Source organism: Pyrgilauda ruficollis, unplaced genomic scaffold (assembly GCF_017590135.1).
Source record: "Pyrgilauda ruficollis isolate IOZ18807 unplaced genomic scaffold, ASM1759013v1 scaffold79, whole genome shotgun sequence".
Classification (NCBI taxonomy): Eukaryota; Metazoa; Chordata; class Aves; order Passeriformes; family Passeridae; genus Pyrgilauda; species Pyrgilauda ruficollis.
The window spans coordinates 2,412,177-2,432,853 of record NW_024529821.1 but is presented as its reverse complement, the minus strand read 5'-3'; the positions used below and the strand labels follow the sequence as shown (position 1 = coordinate 2,432,853).

The 20,677-nt window shown below is 50.2% G+C and overlaps 1 protein-coding gene across 1 annotated transcript; it reads right to left on the bottom strand.

Moving 5' to 3' along the window:
- Window positions 1–14,668: 14,668 nt before the first annotated feature.
- LOC121364033 (transcription cofactor HES-6-like) lies at window positions 14,669–16,385 on the bottom strand. The gene is made up of 4 exons (XM_041486924.1): window positions 16,285–16,385; window positions 16,121–16,207; window positions 15,964–16,045; window positions 14,669–15,879 (listed from the first exon to the last, which is right to left on the bottom strand). The coding sequence occupies exons 1-4, from the start codon at window positions 16,348–16,350 to the stop codon at window positions 15,446–15,448; spliced, it is 669 nt and encodes a 222-aa protein (XP_041342858.1). The 5' UTR covers window positions 16,351–16,385; the 3' UTR covers window positions 14,669–15,445.
- Window positions 16,386–20,677: the final 4,292 nt, after the last annotated feature.

The following is a 20,677-nucleotide window of genomic DNA, read 5'->3' as shown; positions in this document are numbered from 1 at the left end:
GCCCCAGCTTTTGGTCCACTTAACAGCTGTCATTAATTTAGAGGTGAAAAAAGATGCTGTCCCTACTGAGAATTAAGATCCTTGATGGTTATTTTGTCTCTAAGAAGGGTGCAAAGAACCCAAGGCATCGATGAGCCTCTGACCCAAAAAAGAAGATGATGAAACAAGTTGCATGTTTCTGGCAAAGTAACAAACAGATGACTTGAAGGGAGATAAGGTTTGCAGGTGTGACTTCCAGAAATCCCACTGTTTAATTGATCAAAAGTGCTTAGGAGCTTAAGAAATTTATTCAGGATATTGAACAAGGTAACCAACAGCTCAGAAACTCCTTTTCCTCAGAGGCTGTGGAAGAGGACTTTATTTTCAGGGTGTGTAACAGCTGCGTCTCTGCTTCATTGAAACAAAATACCAAACGAACGACAAACTAAACCCAAACTTCTGCTGTCCAAGTGGAAAAGTAACATAACGCTGGGTAGAAACTGAGGCTACTGAACCCTTAATCATGGGCATTCCTCTTGGTATCTGCTGACAAAACGTGAGCTCCACCAGGCTGCTGTGTGTGTGTGGTGAGCTTCCACTCCCAGGGTTTCTGCAGACTGAGAAGCTGCTGTGGCAGCGCATGAATAGTGTTTAACCTCAGCGGATAACACAGTGTGAGAGCCCTTGCCTCTCACTTGGAGAGAAGATGCTTTTCAGCTGTGAAAGAGGCCCCGTGCGGTGGGCAGGTGCCCGGGATGCCCAGGGCGGGTCAATGCTGTCTGTGCGGTGCACGGAGGGAAGGAGCGCCTGCTGCAGCTGGGCTGAAAGGTTTGCTGGGGCAGCCACTGCGCCCTCAGCCCCACGGGGATGTGCTGCTTTGCACTTCATTTGTTTTCCTTTGTTTTGGAGACAAACACAAGGGTGGATTCAAATTTCCTGGTATTCCAGGATTTGTCAAGGTGTACTTGTCACTTTACAGTCTGTAGTAAAACAGGATATAGCGAATTTATTGCTCTCTTTAAATCGTTACAGTGGTCTAAAAGTAAACTGCTTGTGTTGCTGTTGCACTGCCTGCTTCCAAAATTCTACTTCTGTCCAAGAACTTATTGGCTGTGCTTTTCCTATTTAGAAACCCCGACTCTTGCTTGTCTAAGGTAATGTCTACTGCTTTCCCTTCTGTAGTCAGCAGCTGACTCCCCTAGAAATCTGTGGCCTTTTTGCACAGCGTGCTGGATAAATTCAGCACATGTGCTTCTCTGGGTGGCTGTAATGTTTAATTTGCTCGGCTGTGGGAAGCAGCAGGGCTGGCTGCGTGGCTGTGCCAGCCTGCCCGGGCTCCCAGGTGAGTGCTGTGGGTGGCACACGGGATTTCCACCCACGATTTCGTCTGAGCCATCTGTCCTTTCTGCTCGCTGTCACCTTTGTTCCAGCGTTCGAGTGTTTGCAGTTTGGTTGGGAGCACATGCATTGCGCTCAGGACTCTCTTTGTTCTTGTGTTAATAAACTTCTCTCACTCCTTTAACGCTCGGTCTCGGTTTTGAATACTAGCAGATCTGTCCTCACATATTTTGGAAAACTACCCTTTTGTGGTTCAGTTATGTTTCTAAATTTGGTGAAAACCAGGAGTTTCTGATGAAAATGGTTAATTCGATTGCAGAGTAACAAGTTTGTGCCGAGCAGTACCTGCAATGCAGAGCTACTGTTTCTTCTAGAGTCCTGAAATACGTAGTTCATTTCTGCAGCAATACAGGATTCTAGGACATAAAATCATGTTATTTTTCTCTTGCAGTGACAGAACACACATAATTTACTATACCAACCAGTGTATTTCAGTATCAAATGGTATGTAAGTGAACCATTTTGTACTTTTCATTGCTCAGTGTAATAGCTATCTTCTAGTGTAGTTTCTGTTCCTCTTTAGACTAAATGAGGTTTCGAGTTACTAAAAAAAAAACCAAAAACAAACAAAAAAAAACCAAACCAAACCAAAAAAAAAAAAAAAAAAAAACACCCAACCAAACCCTCCAGGAAATAACGGAGTTGAAAAAAGATCCACGTCTACCCGAGGCATGGCAAACCCGGGATGGCCCGGCATGGCTCTGGCTGCAGGAGGATTTCGGGTGCCGGGGGGGCTCAGCAGCAGCCCCAGCGCCGGGCTCTGCCTGTGCCTCCCGGCTCTGCCTGTGCCTCCCGGCTCTGCCTGTGCCTCCCGGTTCTGCCTGTGCCTCCCGGCTCTGCCTGTGCCTCCCGGCTCTGCCTGTGCCTCCCGGTTCTGCCTGTCCCTCCAGGCTCTGCCTGTGCCTCCCGGCTCTGCCTGTGCAGAGCTCCCAGCGGGGCCAGAGCCAGAGCCAGCATCTTCAATTCGTGCATTCAAAAAGCACATGGCATGTCACAGCGCGGGCAGCAGTGACAATGGCAGGAATGTGGCCGTCGGGAGTTATTTCCAGTGTCTATATGCAGTTGTCTTGACAAGCCTCCTCCTTTTTTGTGTTCTGAAGAGCTGTGCCTGCCTGTGAATGGGGCACTCTTTGTCCCAGCTGCTCAGAGCAGGGCTGGGAGGGAAGGTGGCAGAGCCTTCTGCTCAGATCTGATTTCTGGGGGTGCCTTCCTCTTCCTAAACCCCACATCCCTGAGGCAGCACAACTTCTGTTCACTCCTGCTTGCCTTGAAGATGTTTTGCCTCCCTCTCTTTTAGAGACAAATCCAAGTATAAATATGTTTATTTTAGAATTGTGCTGAAATTTTTTAACTGCTGAAATCATGTGGCAATACTGAAGTGTTCCCACATGGTGTAAAAAGCCAGGAAATTCTTCCATTGTCTTTAGCTTCCATTGTCTTTTCGTGTACAAAAAGATAGTTACCGAACTCTTTCAGTAAAGGCTTCTAAAGCTTTGGATGTAGTCAGGCAGTCAATTTCTTATTATCTTGGTAATAATTACTTTGCATTACATGAATTTAAAGGAGTTCAGCTATAAAGACCTGATTAGGAGCACACATGAACAACATTGTTTTATTAGTCTTGCCAGTCCCCCTAAAACACCTGCCCTGTATGTGCTCTACCATTATGAGGTGATGCTTAGGTCTTAACTTTTAATAATAGAATTTTCAGGGATTTCTGGCTTGGATTTTTAAGGAAAATCTGTTTGCTTGTTTGGCTTTTTAATTTTTTTTTTCTTGTCTGATAGTCTCAGCTAACAGGTGGGATAAAGGTGTCTGTATCTCAATCTGAGAAAACCGTTTATAGTCTCTCTTCGATTTCATGGCAGAATGACAGAAACTGAAGCAGACTGCACACTGTAAATGGTTGTACAGGTTTCACTCGCTGACAGAATGAGTTTGATGGGGTGATCTGTGGCTGCCTTCACCACCTCATTCAGCGTTCAGAGGCCTGTGAGGTTTATGGTGCTGTCCCTCACTCTTCACCCCGGCAGGGTGGCTCTGCAGGTGGAATCTTTTTGGGAGGATTTGCAGGATCAAAGGGCCCAAAGGCTCAGAAGTTGTGGCTCAGTGCCCGCGGTGCCTTCAGGGGGGACAAGCTGCAGCCTCGCAGGGGCGGCTGGGCTGCCCTGGTACCCAAATCCTGCCCAGCTGAAGGAGCTGCCAGGAAATCAGGGGCAGCGCAGCACTGACTCCTGGCCTGCTCTGAGAAGGGTCTGGAAACGGAGGTGGCATTTGTCACCTGGCTCATTCATACAGTCCAACTCACTTACTCAAGCATTTCCAAAAAACACCTGTAAAACTGTCAGATGTAAAATCTGTCTTCCAGCTGAGAGGAGAGAAATGTGTACCACTGCAGGGTGCTCCCAGGAGTGGGGATGCAAGAGCCTTCCCCAAATTCTGCAGATTTTAACACACAGTGGTGACCTGAAGCTGTTTGCCAAAACTTCCCATGAGTAAAAGGCTGTAATTAAATGTTTCCCCTGCCTTCCAAGCATTGTCTGTGCGCTGCTCAGGCCGTTAGATAAGGCTGGGCTTGAGCTGTGACACCTGGGCTATATATAGGAGGTGACAGCTTGCTGCTCCTGGAAACATTTGGGTTGTTGTACTACGGTTTGTGACTTTCATGGAAGAATTGGAGGAAGAGGACAATAACACAGCTCCAAAGGGCACTGCCTCTTTGGAACTGCTAAACACTACCTTTTTAAAAAACAGTTTTATCAACAGCAAAACACAATTTTTCTTTCTTTGGGTGAGATACAGGGGTTCCTTGTCAGAGAGAATTTGAGCAAGAAACAAAGATTAATCGCTTTTGAGGCTTGAGGATGTTTGGACCTTTAGGAACAGTTTAATTGAAAGGAAGTGAGGAGTTGTTAAAATACAAGCAGAAAAGAAGGACAGAGGGCTGAATCTGTGTGGCCTGTAATCTGTGACCACAACAAATGGGAAAGCTGTCAAAACAGGGAAGGTTGGCATTGCCCTGTGTCTAGACAAAAAAAAAATAGAAAAAAACATTTGAGGAGGGCAGAGAAAAGTGATGTTTAGAGCTTTTGGCAAAAGAAGTTAGAGCTGCAGAAGCCAGCCCCAGGAAGGGCTGTGTGCTGAGCTGCTCTGTCAGACCAATACAGATCTGAACTCTGAGGCAGCATGAGTCAAATCAAAACTGTGTGTCCAGGCACTTGAGATTTTGGGTTCTTTGAAAACCAAGATAAGTAACTGGGCTGCCTGAATCTCTTTGCAGATTTATTCAGAAAAACGTCTAAAATATCATTGTCCGAAGAGTTGCTTAATATCAAATGTTCTCTGAGAACAAAACCAGTAAGTACAAAACATGTACAAAATGATACTCTTTTGTTCCAGGGGAAGGAGACGGGAAGTGGAGCCCTTCCTCTGGAAGGTGTGTTTGATTTGGCAGTGCTGGGATGCCATGGCTACAGGCACTGCAGAAAACAAACCCCAGCACAGGTGGGCTCTGCCTCTCCTCAGTCCCCATCTCCCTGCCCATTACTGAGACTCCAGCAGACTTGAAGGCTCATGTGTTTCAGCATTAAAAAGGAACAGAGGTCAAAATATTTTAATTTGGGCCAGAAAACTGAATCTCCCCATCACCCTGCAGGACTCTGGTGCTTTTCTGGGGGATGCAGTATGAGCAGCAGTTTTGGTTTGGTTTCTCACCAAGAAATGAAGGAAAGGGACAGACAGCACACTCAGTGGAGACTTTCTCACAACCTGGGTTTTCCCTGCTGTGGTGGGACAAACTGGGATCCACAGCTAAACCCTCCTGCCTGGGCAGGTGCTGCTGTGATCTCGTGGCAAGGAGCTGGGTGTCTCAGCTGGTGTCACAGTGTCACAGCTGGGTGTCACAGCTGGGTGTCTCATCTGGGTGTCTCAGCTGGTGTCACAGGTGTCACAGGTGTCTCAGCTGGGTGTCTCACCTGGTGTCACAGTGTCATAGCTGGGTGTCTCAACTGGTGTCACAGTGTCACAGCTGGGTGTCACAGCTGGGTGTCTTAGCTGGTGTCACGGGTGTCACAGGTGTCTCAGCTGGGTGTCTCACCTGGTGTCACAGTGTCATAGCTGGGTGTCTCAGCTGGTGTCACAGTGTCACAGCTGGGTGTCACAGCTGGGTGTCACAGCTGGGTGTCTCAGCTGGTGTCACGGGTGTCACAGGTATCTCACCTGGGTGTCTCAGCTGGTGTCACGGGTGTCATAGCTGGGTGTCTCAGCTGGGTGTCACAGGTGTCACAGCCGGGTGTCACAGTGTCACAGCTGGGTGTCACAGCTGGGTGTCTTAGCTGGTGTCACGGGTGTCACAGGTGTCTCAGCTGGGTGTCTCACCTGGTGTCACAGTGTCATAGCTGGGTGTCTCACCTGGTGTCACAGTGTCACAGCTGGGTGTCACAGTGTCACAGCTGGATGTCACAGCTGGTGTCTTAGCTGGTGTCACAGGTGTGCTCAGTGCCTGTGGCTGCTGCACTGCAAAAGTGACAGAGGGACTGCCACAGCAAAGAACCCACTTGTTTGTGTCCACAAGATCTGAAAGTCCCTAGCACAGGCTCCAGTGTATTCAAGGAGGGAGGTAATACCTGAGAATTCCCGTGGTGCTGCCAGCACTGCAGGAATCCCTTTTCCCAGGGCAGGCAGTAGGGATGCAAACATTCTGTTTGGGAGGGGAAGAACAAAAAACCCACAGCCAAACCAGAGAATGCTTGAATACATGTAACTTTTTTCTTTCCTGATCTACTTGTTTTGCATGGCATGGATTATGTTTGTTTGCATATTTGATTTTCCATCTGGCCCATGCCATTTGCATCTATTAATTTTAAATGCATGTATGTGGCTGAGTTAGAGAGGTCATGGCTAGGCTGGCCCAGGAGAGCCCTTCCCTGAAGTGCTCAGTGGTGGGTGGGACTTCACAAATCCATCTGGGTGACCAAAGGGGACAGGGAGAGTTTATGCATCTGTCATCCACCCATCCACACTTGCTCTTCCTGTAACACCTGGGTCTCATAATATGTGAATTATAGGAGACTTGAGAATGTAAAATTTGAGGAGGCTTTTTCAGCTGAATTGGCCAGTTAGGCAGTGAAACTCCTGCCTTGAGAAACACAGGAGCAGTTCTCCCCTAACGTAATTCTGGAGTTAAATTCACACTGCCTGAACGCAGAGTGGAGGGAAGAGTGTCTGGCAGCAGGCTCCATCCTGAGAAACTCAGAAGATTCTACTCATTTCAAATATACTTACTTGAATTTTATCTATGATACAAATTAAAGTGCAAGAAAACATTGGCTTGATTCAACAGCAATGACTGACAGCAAGAGCTCTGATTTAGGGAAGGTTTGACAGTTCTGAGAGGTCAGCAGGTGCTCTGGCCTCAGTTTTGTTCTCCCTCGTAGCCTAAATAAGAGTTCTCTGGTCCCCTTCCCTTCTCCCTTTGGCCCTTGCCTCTCTGTGCTGGGAAATGAATGATTGTAACAGCTGTAAATTGGTGTGTGACTGTATAAACCCACAAAAGACAGATGGAAGTTGCTGGTCAATTCTGCTTTTATCACCTTTCCCCCCAAGGAACCCTGAGAATGCTTCTCCCTTCTTTGTGTAGCTGTCTTAGGTTAGAAATAGAGCTACTGCATTATCATTTGATAGAGGGGAGGCAGTTCTCTCTGTTCATGGGGCAGTTTTCTTTATCTCTCCCACAGCCAATCCTCCCTCCAGCAGATCTCTGCTGTCCATGGCCAGGGAGTGTCCCTGCAGGGCTGATCAAATTCCAGCATCCCATGGGGAGATGCTCCGCCCAGGGCAGGAGCCAGGCATTCCTACCTGGATACAATCTGAGCCTGGAACAGCACAGCAGCCTTTGCCCACTGCATTCCCAGAGGAGCAGCTTTCTCCTGCCCTGCATTCCCAGAGGAAGAGCAGGCCCATCTCCAGCAGCCCTGGAGCTCCAGAGGAAAACTGCAGCCTTGTGCAGGATCCCTGCTCCAGCAGAAGCACAGCTGGCACTGCAGGAGGGCTGAGCCCCCATGGGATGGGACTGTGCCACCACCCTGACACACAGGGGTCAGGGCATGTTCTGGCTCTGGCAGTGTTGGGTTTTGGGTGTGGTTTGTTTTTGTTTTGTTTTGTTTTGTTTTGTTTTTGTTTGGGTTTTTTTGATTTTTTTTTTTTTTGTTTGTTTGTTTTGGGTTTTTTTTACTATTACATTTCGTTGGTTTGGTTTTTCTTCAGTTTTGTTTGTTTGGTTGGTTTGTTTTTTTTTTGAGAGCCTTCTAATTCCAAAATTATAATAATTCAGAGGGAGGGGGTTTGTGTTTTTCATTTCAGGGGAGGCTCCTGCCTTCCTTAGCAGACACCTGTCTGTTCAGATCAAGACTATAGCTCTTGATAGAACTAAACAAAACCAAACTGTTCTTGGCTGTCATTATAACAACTTGCGCATCAGCATAATTTTTTGTTGCATTTTTTAAAAAACACAAATAAATCCCAAGGTGTTAAAGCAAGCAGGTACATATTGCTGCCTGTCCTCCCTGGCAATGCAGACAGCTCTTCTAGCAAAAAGCTGACCGGTAAGGATTTGCAGGGAGGAATGATGAATCTGACTCCATGTTCTCAGAAGGCTAATTTATTACTTTATAATACTATATTATATTAAAGAATACTATACTATACTAAAGAATACAGAAAGGATTCTTTACACTCAATGCTAAAAAGATAATAATGAAACTCGTGACTCTTTCCTGACACAGCCTGGCCCTGTTTGGCCAAAGAGTTAAAACAACTCACAGCAGAATGCAATGGAACAATCATCTGTGGGTAAACAATCTCCAAACACATTCCACACATGAGCACAACACAGGAGAAGCAAATGAGATAGGAATTGTTTTCCTTTTCTCTGAGGCTTCTCAGCTTCCCAGGAGAAAAATCCTGGGCAAAGGGATTTTTCAGAGAATGTGAATGCCACAGACAGGTAAGGATTTGGTTGGTGTTTTCTGTTTGCTTTTCTGTTTAAAGGGGTTTGGGGAGTAGACTGTGATTTCAGCAGTAGAGGGGTGGTGCTGCTGGGGAGGAGCAGGGCTGGGAGCTGAGTCCTGAGTGAGCACAGAGCAGCTTTAGGGACTCAGGGGTTGCGCTGTGCTTTGCTTTGCCACAGGGCGTTGTGCCAGGGGTGACGCTGGCGCTGCCCGCGAGGATGGGAATCATTGCTCTGCTCCCTGCAGCAGCCAAGGGCAGGGTGTCCTCTGCCCCTGAGCCAGCATGGTCACTGGGGGTACCAGTGCAGCTGGGGGAGCCAGGCCCACTGAGGCCTCAGGATTTTAACTTTTCTATTTTTCAGATCCTGTACTGCATTAGTGCACAACTCCAAACTCCACAGCCTGTCAGCTGCTGCTCTCCTGTTTTATTCAGATAAAAAATTCCTCTCTGGACCTGAAACTCAAGGACACCTCACTGCCTCAGGCACCAAGAGATGTGAAAAACGATGAATTGGGGAGCAAACTTGGAGTCAATTACTTCATTAGCTGAAGCTGTAATTGGAGGATTAACCCCTGATGTGTAAATGGACCAAACTTATAACTGTCTGAAAATCTGGTGCCCATTGTCCAGCTTGGGTGCAGCCTCTGGGAGGCTTTGGCTGCCCAAGGTGTGGCTGATGATGGCCTTCAATAAACACCCACTTTATTCTCTTAATTTTATCTACCCTCTGTTTTAGGTAGCCACCCCAAGGCATCACCACCAGGTGTGATGTGAGACTGCTTGTGCCCTTTGGGTCCTAAAACCTTCTCTTGGAGACCAAGAACCTTCAGGGGCTTTCCAAATTCTGTCACTTTATGTAAAGCTTGCTGGGAAACAAAGGACACCCTGGGCACTCTGCAGAGGTACCCTGAGGCTCCTGAGGAGTCTTGGGCTTCACTGAGTGCACGTGTTGGCTTAGTAAGAAATGCTGATTCAGCTGAGGGATTAATGAGTGGAGGCTTGCAGCTGCTTGGAGAGCAGCAGCTTCTCTTCTGGAGTAGAGATTTGCTCCAGAACCCCAGATTTTGGTGAAAAGCTGTGAGCTCGCTCATTTTCTGACCAGTTAATCAACTTCTGTGAATGAAGAGAGAATCAGGACCAGGATTATATGTGCAATGTAGTCTCAGGCTCCTGGTACTGTGCAGGCATCTGCTGAGGATCTGTTGAGCAGGGAAGGAACCTGAGCATGTTTTTTGGAAAGTGGAAGTGTGTAGGCAGATATTACCAGTGCTGGGGTCAGCCATGAGTGATGAGACCTCCGAGGCTGGCTGTAAACACCAAGTGACATTGGCAGGCCCAAAGGAGGCCAATTTGCCCAGCCTGTGTGATTCAGTTCCTGGTGGGACGTGTGGCTGCTGTGGACAGCCTCTCCCCACTGCTGGCAGAGTTTGGTGGGGCTGATGTGTCTCCTCTGGGCTTCCCCCCTTGCTCACTCTGTGGAACATTAATTACAAAACCTGCTGCGTGGTGACAGTGGAGGGGCTCTCATAATGACTTTGCTCAGCACAGGCTGGTGAACTTATTTTGGGGTAGGAAGATTGGAAGTCTGAGGTTTTATTGGGGTGTGTGTGTCAGTCATGGATGGCACAAAGCCCAAAACACCGCCAGGCTTCCAGGGGGGCCATGAGAAGCTGAAACTCACACAGGAGCTCATGGGTGGCACACAGGCTCTGGGGGATGCCAGAAATGTCCTTCCCTCTCACTGGACACAGGCACATCGTTTTAAAGATGCTTTAAGCTGTGCCTCTCTGGTGAAGGTTTTAAATTAGGCTGCTGTGCTTTGTACTTAAATGGTGCAGGAGCTCTGCAGAGTTCAGCTGAGGGTGACTGAGTCTGTGCAATTCCCGAGTTGGCCTGGGAATGCATGCTTGAAGATGCCTTGGGTCTGAGCTTTCTCAGATACAAAGAAAACTGCTCTCCTTACTTTCTAGTAATATTTTAGCCAGAGACCAATGCAAAAACTATAAAACCACAAATTGAGTTAATTTTACACTTAAGAAATCCAAGGCCAGAAGGGATCAGTTAATATAATTACTTGTATGTTGTTGTTTTACTAAGTAGTTTTTGTTTGTAACCAAAGCAACTTGTATTTGCTTCTGGAAATATATTCTGTCTCACTTGACATTAAAAGAAAGGAAATTCATTACTTCTTCTGGTGTCTAATTTCAATCCTTTTCCTTCTCATGTCAGACAATCTGGACCTACTGTCTAGGTCTTGGCACTTAAGGCTCTACTTTATTGGATTAAAAGACTTCTTGAAGCCATGACTTCCTCAACTGGTAAGTGAGCTATAGAACATCTGTGTAATGCAACATAGGCAGTGTAACTAATCAAATCTCCCTCACTCGTCATCTTGTTTAACTAAATTAACTCAAGGCCTCATGCTCTGAGATGTATTTTCGTGTCTGAATGTTTTACGAACCAGCTTGGATATTTTTTTTTAACCTCCTTACAATGCAGTGCAATGAATTGCACTTGCTGAAAACTATAATGAAATGCTAATGTTGTGTAGGGAGCTAAAATTGCCTGGGAGAAGAGAGACTGTTTTTCCCCTTTGCTTTTTCTTTAGCTTAGCTCATGCAGAAGCCCGAGAGGCCCAAAGTGGACAATGTAGAGACACTGTCCATTCAGATGATTGCGAACGTGGGAATTTGCTAGAGGATGCAACTTGGAACTGGGCATCTCATGCAGAAAGAAAAAGAAATCTCTTAGGAGGCAGAGGAAGGGCAGGCCTCTGGTTAAGACAGCTGGATTAGTTTGTGAATCCCTGCTTTTTCCATATGACCTTGGAACCATTGTGCTCCTCTGTGGAGCAAGATGATTTTCCCTCAGAGCCTCTTAATTTCAAAATTATAATAATTCGTAGGGAGGGGGCTTACATTTTCCATTTCAGGGGAGGCTCCTGCCTGTCTGAACCTATCTGTTCAAACCAAGACAACTCCCAGTCCCATCCACACTGCCTTGTGTGTATCAGGTTAAGCAGGGATGGCCCAGACCATGGCCTAGGCACACCTGACAGGAGATGTGCTGCTTGGCCCAGCTGTTTTCATCTCTAGAGAAAAGAACAAGTGGCTTGGGCAGGAGGGCTGAGCCCCCATGGGATGGAACTGTGCCACCACCCTGACACACAGGGGCCAGGGCATGTTCTGGCTCTGGCAGTGGTGGGGTTTTCTCCAGAGAAAAGAACAAGTGGCTTGGACAAAAGTTTGGGAGTGCTCCAGCAGCTGGACACAGATCTGTAAAACCTGTGTGTGTGTGCAGGGTGGGGAGCAGTCAGGACTGGCGAGCTGCTGCTGTGAGTGTGTGTGCAGAGCTGTGCTTGGACAAGGGGCCAAAAACTGGGAAATCCTGAAACTGGGCTCCAGCAGCTGGAGCTGCCAAGCGTGGATGGCCCCTTGGGGCTGTTGTCTGAGGAGAGTTTACCATAATGTGGCAAGGCTCTTGGTGCCAGGATTCAGCAACACTCACTCCAGCACTTCTCAGAGGAATGAATCCTCCTTTTTTGAGACATTTCAATATTGTTCTGCTAACAGCAGCATCTTGGATGGTTTAAAATGTAAGCTGTGTTACAGACAGGAACCAAGTGCCTGCTTAGCAGAGATCTCCTGTGTGATGTCTGTGCACCCCCTGGACCTGCTGCTGAGGCCTGGGCTGGTTTTATTCTTCTGTGCCTTTAATTGGAATGGAGACTGAAGCATTTATTTGGAGAGAGAGACTGCAGAGAGCTGCAGGATACTCGCCAGTGGGAGATGAAAGACGATGCAAGTTGATTGGTGTGATTTAAAAGCTTGATCTTGCCTCCTGGCCAGAGGCTCTGATAAAAGACCTGGGACATGTTGCCAAGAGGTTGGGAAGAGGTTTGAACTCCAAGTCCTCCCAGATGACCTGATCTAACAAGGAGCATTTTTCCCCTGTAACAGGTGTGACTGACATGCAAAGAGAGGGGAAAACGAGCCCTTCTTTCCATTATTCTCCACCTGAATATCAAATGAGAGGAGACCTGTTAGTGTGCTGCCTCTCTCTCCTGTTCCAAGGCAGTGCACTGTCAGATCAGATGGTCTGTTTGTATTACTTTGGAATGAAAAAGAGTAAATGCAGTTTCTATAAAGAAGGACTTGAAAAGGCTTCCCTGGTTTTTCATCAGAGCTGTTAGAAACCTTCCTTCCCCCCACTGCCCCTTCCCCAGTCCCACCCCCAAAATCCTCACCTCTTCCTGCCTTTGTCATGCAAGTGTCAGATTTGACACCTTTGCAGTAAGGTACAGAAATGCAAATGGACAATTCCAGCAACACCTAATCAGAGGATGTAAACTTTCTGTGAACCTAATTTGTGGATTAAAAAAAAAAAAACAAAGGCCTTATTGCTACCACATTTCTAAAATGCTTTTGACACTATTGAGAAGCTCCTCATAGTGCTGCTCTGACCTGGCTTTTCTTTTCAGCCAGTACAGCACAGGTAAGTGCTCGGGGGAAAGGGCTGGAACCCCTCTGCTCCTCCCAACCACTCCAGCTTAGGGAGAGCAGCTGTCCAGGTGGCCTCAAGCCCTGCTGCCTGCTCTTCCTACAGCAGAGGCCACGGGATGTGCCCGGGAAGGCTCCCCTGGCTCTGAGAAGGCCAGCAGCACAAGCAGGAGTGGGGAAGGCAGCAGGTCCCTGCCTTGGCTCCCACTCTCCAAGGGCAGTACAGGGAAGCTGAGCACCACATCTGCAGGGCTGCTGGGCAGGGATGACTCTGCTTCGAGCCCCCAGCCCCTGCTGAACCAAAGCTGGCACTTGTGTGTTGACTCTGGGCTGTGTTTCTGCCACCAAAGTGTCAGGACTGGCACTTGCTTTCACAGGAGCATTACAGAGAGCCCTAACAGAGAATCTTCAGGCCATGGAGATGAAGCCAAGCCAAGCTGCCTCTGGTGCTGCTGCAGCAGTGGAGAGGCTGCCTGGGCCAGGATCAGTCCTGCATGCCACTGCTGAAGCCACTGAGCTCAGGCAGGGTCTGAGTGCTGCTGCCACATTCAGGACACTGTCACTGTTCCAGCCACTGGACATGAGTCTCAGGCTGAACAGGGTCACACCACGGTGAGGGGCTGTGTGTGAGCTGCCCTTGGAGCGACAGGCAGCTCTGAGCCAAGGGGGGAGAGTGATGTATCAAGCAAGACGTGAGACCTGAGGGAAACTGATATAAATAAACCTGGACTTGGGCTGGGGCTAGAGAGGTGCAGCCCCGGTCCCAGAGGTCACCAGGTGTGTGGGGTGTTAGTTTCAGTGCAAGTGTCCCAGGCCCCATTTACACTTCAAACCCCAACCTCCCTCCCTAAAGCAGAAAGGGCACTACAGCAGGGCTCTCACCTCCTCTGGCTCAGCCCCTCTCCTCCAGCCCAGAGGGAACTGAGCACAACAGGGGATGAGAAGGACCAAACATTGTGAAGGACAGCTTTGAACAAGAACACCCACCTCCAGTAAAGAAAATGACAAAGGAAAGGTCTTGCCAGTGCTTCAGTTTCTATATTTATTATTCTGTGTGGTTATTAACCAAGGTATATGTCTAGTCCCTTGGTCATTGGGCTGCTTCCTTTCTTGCTTGTTCTATGTTTGGGAACTTCCACGTATTAAGACACTTTACAATCCTTTTTTTCCTCTTCACAATGACAGCTCTCTGAAAGGTATTGTATCACAGCAAAAATAACCTGGCACCTCCCCAAAGCAAGAACCAGGATAAGAATGCTGAGGGTCCCCCTCTGAGCCCCCAGAAACATTAAAGAACACCTTCCAAATCCACTGCACTCTCCATTCAATTGAGTCTTTTTTTGCTCTCCACCACCAACAAAAAAAAAAAAACAACAAACCCAAAATGCAAACCACCCTCCTGTGAAGTTATGCCCCAGGACAGGATTTGCCTAGCACTTCTGAAGTTGGGCTGTGCATGTGAGAGCAACGCCTTCAGATGGCAGATCAAGTAGAGCAGGCTTGAGACTGGCATCCAGACCAACCAGCCCCAAACTCTGTGGCCTAGGACCAACCTCAGCCAGCCTGACCTTGCTCATTCAATAAACTTAAGTGTCAACTAGAATTAAACAAAAGAAATATTTGAATTGCAATAGCTAAGTTAACAATGCTTAGCACAAGAATTAAGTGCTTAATTACCAGCATTGTCTCCATGATATACACACATTGGTGTTAAGAGCCAACAAGAGGGAGCTGTATTTTTAATGTTTTTAAAGGGGTTAGAAACACACACATTACACAATATATGCCACGTTGTGAATTCAGCGGTTTTTTATTAAAGATTAAAAATAAAAAACATTTGACACCCTAATATACATAAAGTCACAATAAACTCAAATGTGCTAAAAGCAAAATGTGCATAAAGACACTCATTTCTAAAAGGCACCCTGCCACCAACATCTTTTTAAAATGTCTAATTCCACCAGGTTTCTAGTTTTCTCTCCCTTCCCTAAAGGTGAGACTTTAGACTGCTATCAGGTATAGACACCTTTCAGGGGTCTGTGCTATCCTAGAACACTTGAAACCGTGCATGCAAACTTAGCTCCAGCTTCTCCTGGAATGAACTACCGTGATTCAAAACGCACAAGGGCTTTTTCTTAAAAGGTAGCGGTGTTTGGGCCGCTTCTAAGGGCCAAGAAGAAAGAGACAGGGTTATAAAATAACTGCTTTTTCTCCACCAGAGAGCTTTGCTACTACAAATCACTTCCCTCCTCCCCCCATCCTCTCGTAAGAGCAACCCCCAAAGTTACAAAACGCCACACACGCACAGGGATGAAATGTTAACGCGTTCGCTATTAGGCTGTCAGGGGGTGACAGCGTCAGTGCCCGAGTCCGCAGTCACAGCGCTGCACAGACACTCACAGGCAGACAGACACACAGACACTCACAGGCAGACAGACACACAGACACTCACAGGCAGACAGACACACAGACACTCACAGGCAGACAGACGCTCACGCTCACCACACGCGTGTGCGGGGCACCCTGCTCTCCGCACAGGCAGGTCTGCGCTGACTCCGCTGTTACCAGGGTCTCCACATGGATTTGGGCGAGCCGGGCGAGGGCCGGCCCTGCGTCTGGGACGCGTCCAGTCCGTCCGTGGGGGTCTGGCCCGGCCCGGCCTCCGCCTCGTCCGAGTCGGAGCAGGTCTCTTCGCTGGGGGAGGGTGAGAGAGCCGGGGCGGGCAGGGCCGGGCCCGGGCGGGCTCCGGCCGGCAGGGCCAGCGCCTCGCCGGCGGGCCAGGGGCCGAGGGCCGGCTCCCCCACAATGTCCGTGACCGAGTCCGGGCAGCCGCCCTCGCTGAGGGGCATGGACTCCAGCAGGTGGTTGAGCAGCTCAGCGGCCGTGGTGGCGTCGATGCCGGGGCAGCTAGAGACGAAGGTGTGCACCTCGTGCATGCACTGGATGTACCCGGCGGCGAAGCGCTCGCTGGCCTCCAGGAGCCGCCGCCCGCCCCCTGCGTCGCGGGGGACAGAGAGGGGCGCGGGTGAGGCGCGGGCCGGGCCGGGCGCCCCCCGCCGCCCCCCGGGCCGGCACTCACCGCGGGCGCGGCGCTCCAGCACGGCCCGCACCCGCCGCACCGTCCGCTCCAGCACCTCCGCGTTCTCCAGCTTCGCCTGAAACTGACCCGGGGCGCCGCGGCCGTCAGCGCGGCCCCGGGCCCCGCCAGCCCCCGCCCCGCCATGCCGCCGCCTCACCTCGCTGTCGGCCAGCAGCAGCCGCAGCTCCCGCAGGCTTTCGTTGATGCGCGCCCGGCGCTTCTTCTCCACCAGCGGCTTCCTCGTCTGTAGGGACAACAACGCCTTCAGCTCCCCCCACCCCTCCGGGCCCGGGCTCGGCCGCCGCTGCCCCCGCCGCTCACCCTCCGGTCGCCGCGGGGCCCCGCGCAGCCCTCGCCGTGCGGCGGGCGGTCCCGGCCCGGCGCCATTGCCGCGCCGCTCCACCGCTCCCTCCGCTCCCGCCCCGGGCCGCCCTTTTTATATCCCGTGATTTGCATGTCAATGAGCCCATTGGCCGCGCCACGCGGGCAGCGCCGAGCGTTGGCCGAATGGGCCAATGGCGACCGCGCGCTTTGTCTGCGGCGGGGCGGGGCGGGGCGGGCGGAGCGGCCCCGGCGCTGGGCCCGGCCCCGGAGCGGGAGCGTGCCGGGCCGGGCCGTGCCTTGCCGGGCCGTGCCCCCGCCGGCAGCGTGCGGCTCCGTGGGGCAGCTGCGCCGTCTCTCAGCCCCAGTGACCCCAAGCCCCAGCGCCCGTTACGGGCTCAGAGCCTCAGAATACCCGTGTGTGCGGCTGGGGTGTTGGTGGAACGGAGGGCAGTGGGGCCGGCCAGCTGCCGGCGGGGCGTCAGCACCGACCTGGGCCTGCAGGAGTCATTGTGAGCCGTGACCGGCAAGCCGCGAGGCTAAGCACGCACAGCTGGCCACGGAGCCGCTCTTGTCCTGCCCCGTGCAGCGGATGGGGCGGCTCTCGGGCCGGGGTGCGGGTCCAGCCCGGCAGGACGCGCTCGCTGTGGCCGTGGCTGTGCGGGCACCGCGGCTGCTCGGCGGTGCAGCGCATCCCCGGCCATGGGCAGCTGGGCCCGGAGAGCTCGGTGCCGGCCCCGGCGCGTCCGCCTCCCTGGCTGAAAGAGCCGGCAGCTTTGTGCGGGTAACTTGATGCTGATGACAGTTGGCAGCTGCAGTTCCCCCGTCAGACCGAGGCAAATAAAAGCATTAGGGCTCGTCCCCGAGGAGAGCGACAGGTGTTCGCTCCCGCTCCTTTGTTTCCCTGCTTTTATTCTCCTCGCTAATGCATGTCATATTTTTGCCGCCCGAGGAAACGGGAGACGCGTTCCCCGCTCGAACCGGCGCGGAGCCGCTCGCTCGCCTCCCTCCGTGTCCGGCAGAGCTCCCCTCCTGCTCCGGCTCCGTCCCGATTTGTCTCGCCACGGAAAGCCCTTTGGCCTCGGTGGTGCTGTGGTTTTCCTTGCGGAGAGGTCTGGCGTGAGCCACACCTGGATCGGTGCCGGTCCCGTGTGGCCCAGGGTACCGGAACGAGCCCCGGGAAGGGCCGGGCTGGCCCTTACTGCTGGCAGCCCCGCTGTTGCTTAACGCTGCTGTTCACCTTCAAAGGGCCGTGTAAAGCTCCGTGCCAGTCCATGTGCGACAGGAGAGCAGGCTGCGATGGAGAGGCTCGGCACTGCCTGCCCAAGGCCAGCACGGAGTGCCGGCGGGTAAAGCCAGTCCGTGACGTATCCTGGCTGCAGACCTCAGCTCAGGTCACTCTTTGCTTTGTGTCGCAGTGGACAGGAGGTGTTATTTTCAGAAAGGTGTTTCTGGTGTGTTTTTTCCTTTTATGTTGAAGCATCAATGCTTGGGTTTTGTCAGTCTGTTCAGGTGGTGGCAAGTTTCCCTGCAGCAGGCAGGAGCAGAGTAGGATGTACTGGGGGCTGGATGTCTAAATCTGTCCTTCTGCTTCTGATGCACTGAATTCTCCGTGTGACACAATGTGGCAAGCAGCTCATTCTTTTCAATGATATAATTAATGCTGGCTAAGCAGAAATGCTGTGGACCAGGCCAGATACAGAACATTTTTGTATTTAAGTAGAGACACCTTTTGTATTTAAGTAGAGACACCAGTCACCACTCTCTGCCTGGTTGATGTGTACTTAGCCTACCTAAATGGCAAGGGAAAACCACAATTGTGTGCATGCAAACTGCAGCAAAGTAACGGGTGCAATTTTGAAGGACCATCTTCATTCTGAAGCAAAACCAGGCGCCTAAGGTCATCAGAGGTGTATAAAAACACACAAACGCACACACACATTTGGGAAATGTGCAGTACCACACAATGTATGTAATTGCTGGTAAAATATGAACTCCAAACCTTTGTGAGCTTGTTTTCTCTTCAGAGAAAGCTCAGCTTTTCCTAGAATGGGGGTAGGGGGAAGTGGGTGCGCCTGGCTGCTGGCAGGGTTAAAACCAAACCACACAAATATTCATGTATTAGCTGCTCAAACAGTGGGGTTAACACTGCTGTAAATCGTGTGCAGTCCCCAAACCTGCCAGGCCTCTTCACTGCAGGTGTTTGTACCAGCTGTGTGCCAGAGCTAACTTGTGTTCGAGGTGCTGCTTTGTTAATGCAGGGAAATGAGACATGAAGGAGCTCCTGAATTCACCCCAGCTGAGGTTCAGATGTGTCAGGACTTGGGTGGTGAAGCTCTGGTGGCTGCTGAACAGCAATGATCTCTCACAAGCCTCAATGTGAGTTTTTGAGCACTGAGGAGCTGGAGGCACAAGGTGAGCACTTCAGGATGCACGAGGAGACTTGAGCAGCAAATCTTGGCTAGGAACGGCCAGAGAGAGCTGGCCATGGCTGGAACATCCTGCTTCTGTTCTGACTGGGCAGGTGCTGATGGCAAGGCATTGTACACATTGCTGGCTCTTGTTTTGCAGCATGTCTTTTTGTATTTGCTTTGAAAAGCTGCAGGTCAAATGAGTTGACAAATGCTGGAGCTGTTTGTGCAGGGTATTAAAAATGCATGTGCCATAAATATCAGGGCATCACTAGAGCTGCCATTCTGGAGGAGGGAGTCACTGCAGGCTATCTCCTCTGGCCCATAGGGACAATGTGACATTTTTGTGCTACTTTAAACAAGTTCCATCGCATCAGGTGAAGCGAATCATGGTAACCTCATGCATTTTAATGGAAATGTCAACTGCAATCTAGTAAAAGAAAACATTCCTTAGATACCTTGTCCAATACCTCAGTGTTTGTCCATGCATGGTGGTTCCTGAAGATTTCACTGAACCCATCTACTCATCTATATTTTATCCAGGTGAAGCCCATCCTGCTCCCTGCTGAGGGGATGTGTACAGGCACTGCTTCCTCCTGCACGAAGGATGAGAGTTTAATCTTTGCTAGACTAGGGAGCTCTGTCCTGCCAGAGACAGGCTCCTACACAAGCTGTAAATGGCAGTTTAGCCAAGGAGCAGCGTTTTAGCAGAGATAATGGCATCCTTGCTGCGTGTGTTCTCTTGAAGGCCTGTGTGTAGAGCAGTATAACACAGCCTATAAAACAGGCTTTAATTCTTTCTAGATGATGCATGAGCACTAATGCAGCTGTGGTGACAGTGGCAAAGGCAACTGTGGGAGGCCATCCTGCAGCCTCAGCTATGTGCCTTGCGTTTTGGAGGCCCAGGTAAGTGGCAAATTCTCATTTCTGACACGTCATGGCCTCACATGCTTCTGTGTGAGTTGGCAGGTGCATTTGGAAGGTCTCTTGGTCCCAGAAGAGCATTCACAGAGACATAATGAAGCTCAAAACATTTTTGAGTACTCTACAGGCAAGTGTGCTGCCATGCATGGCCTTGGACTGGAGTCAGGAGGTGACCCAGGCTCAGCATGGACAATACAATGAGGGCACGGGATAAAGACATGATGAGCATGCACAAGGTCCATTGGAAATGCTTGAGTAGTTTCTTTCATAAATGGTATAACATCTGTTGTCACTGGAGGCACAAGTTCCTGTCAAAAAGACACGTCATCCTTATAAATATTAATGGTGCATATAAATGGTGGTGGGTGTGAGCTGTGGATGCGAGGTTAATGGGTGAGCTGCTCCTTAGGCATCGGTTGGCTGCCATCAGACTTATTTCTGCACTAACAAAAACAAACTGTTTGGCTGGCAGAGCAAGCAAAAAGCTTTCTTCCCCCTCCTCCTCTCCCTGGGGTCCAGTCACAAATGAAATGTGTACTGTAATTAGTCTCTTGCCTTGTCACTGGTGAAGATTAGTCCTGCTTGCAGAGCCGAGGAGCAGAGGAGTGAGGCTGGAGCTGGAAGAGCTGAGGCTGTAGGTGATAAATGGAGCAAATGAGGAAGGCTGTTGGGGGAAGGCTGCAGCAATCCCCATCAGCTTGATCCTAGCTGCCCTCAGTGCCATTGATTTCTCTGCTGTTAATAGCTGATGTTTAAGAGGAAAATAGGGTTGAATATCAGCACTGAGCTGCTCTTGGACTCCAGTCTGTTTGTTACTGCAAATTGTGTTTGCTGCCTTGAGCAGTGAGTTCCTGTTGCCCTTTTCAAAAACCATAAGGCTTTTCCTATCCTTATTTATTTATCAGCAGACTTGGCAGCAGTGCTAGTGTTCATCAGCTGGGGCACAGAGGAACAGTTCATGCCAGCCAAAACACTAATGAGTAGCATTCAAAAGGGTCTTATGTCCATTCACAGAAGAGCCCCAAGACTGTGTTTGTTCCTGTGAAAGCTGGGGGTCC

Excerpts from the sequence above, each read along its gene's own strand:
- LOC121364033 (XM_041486924.1), bottom strand. The coding sequence starts at position 16,350 with ATGGCGCCGGGCCGGGACCGCCCGCCGCACGGCGAGGGCTGCGCGGGG. Across the intron at positions 16,208-16,284 it reads GGCCCCGCGGCGACCGGAGG|ACGAGGAAGCCGCTGGTGGA; the intron begins GTGAGCGGCGGG and ends TTGTCCCTACAG. Across the intron at positions 16,046-16,120 it reads TGCTGCTGGCCGACAGCGAG|TTTCAGGCGAAGCTGGAGAA; the intron begins GTGAGGCGGCGG and ends GCCCCGGGTCAG.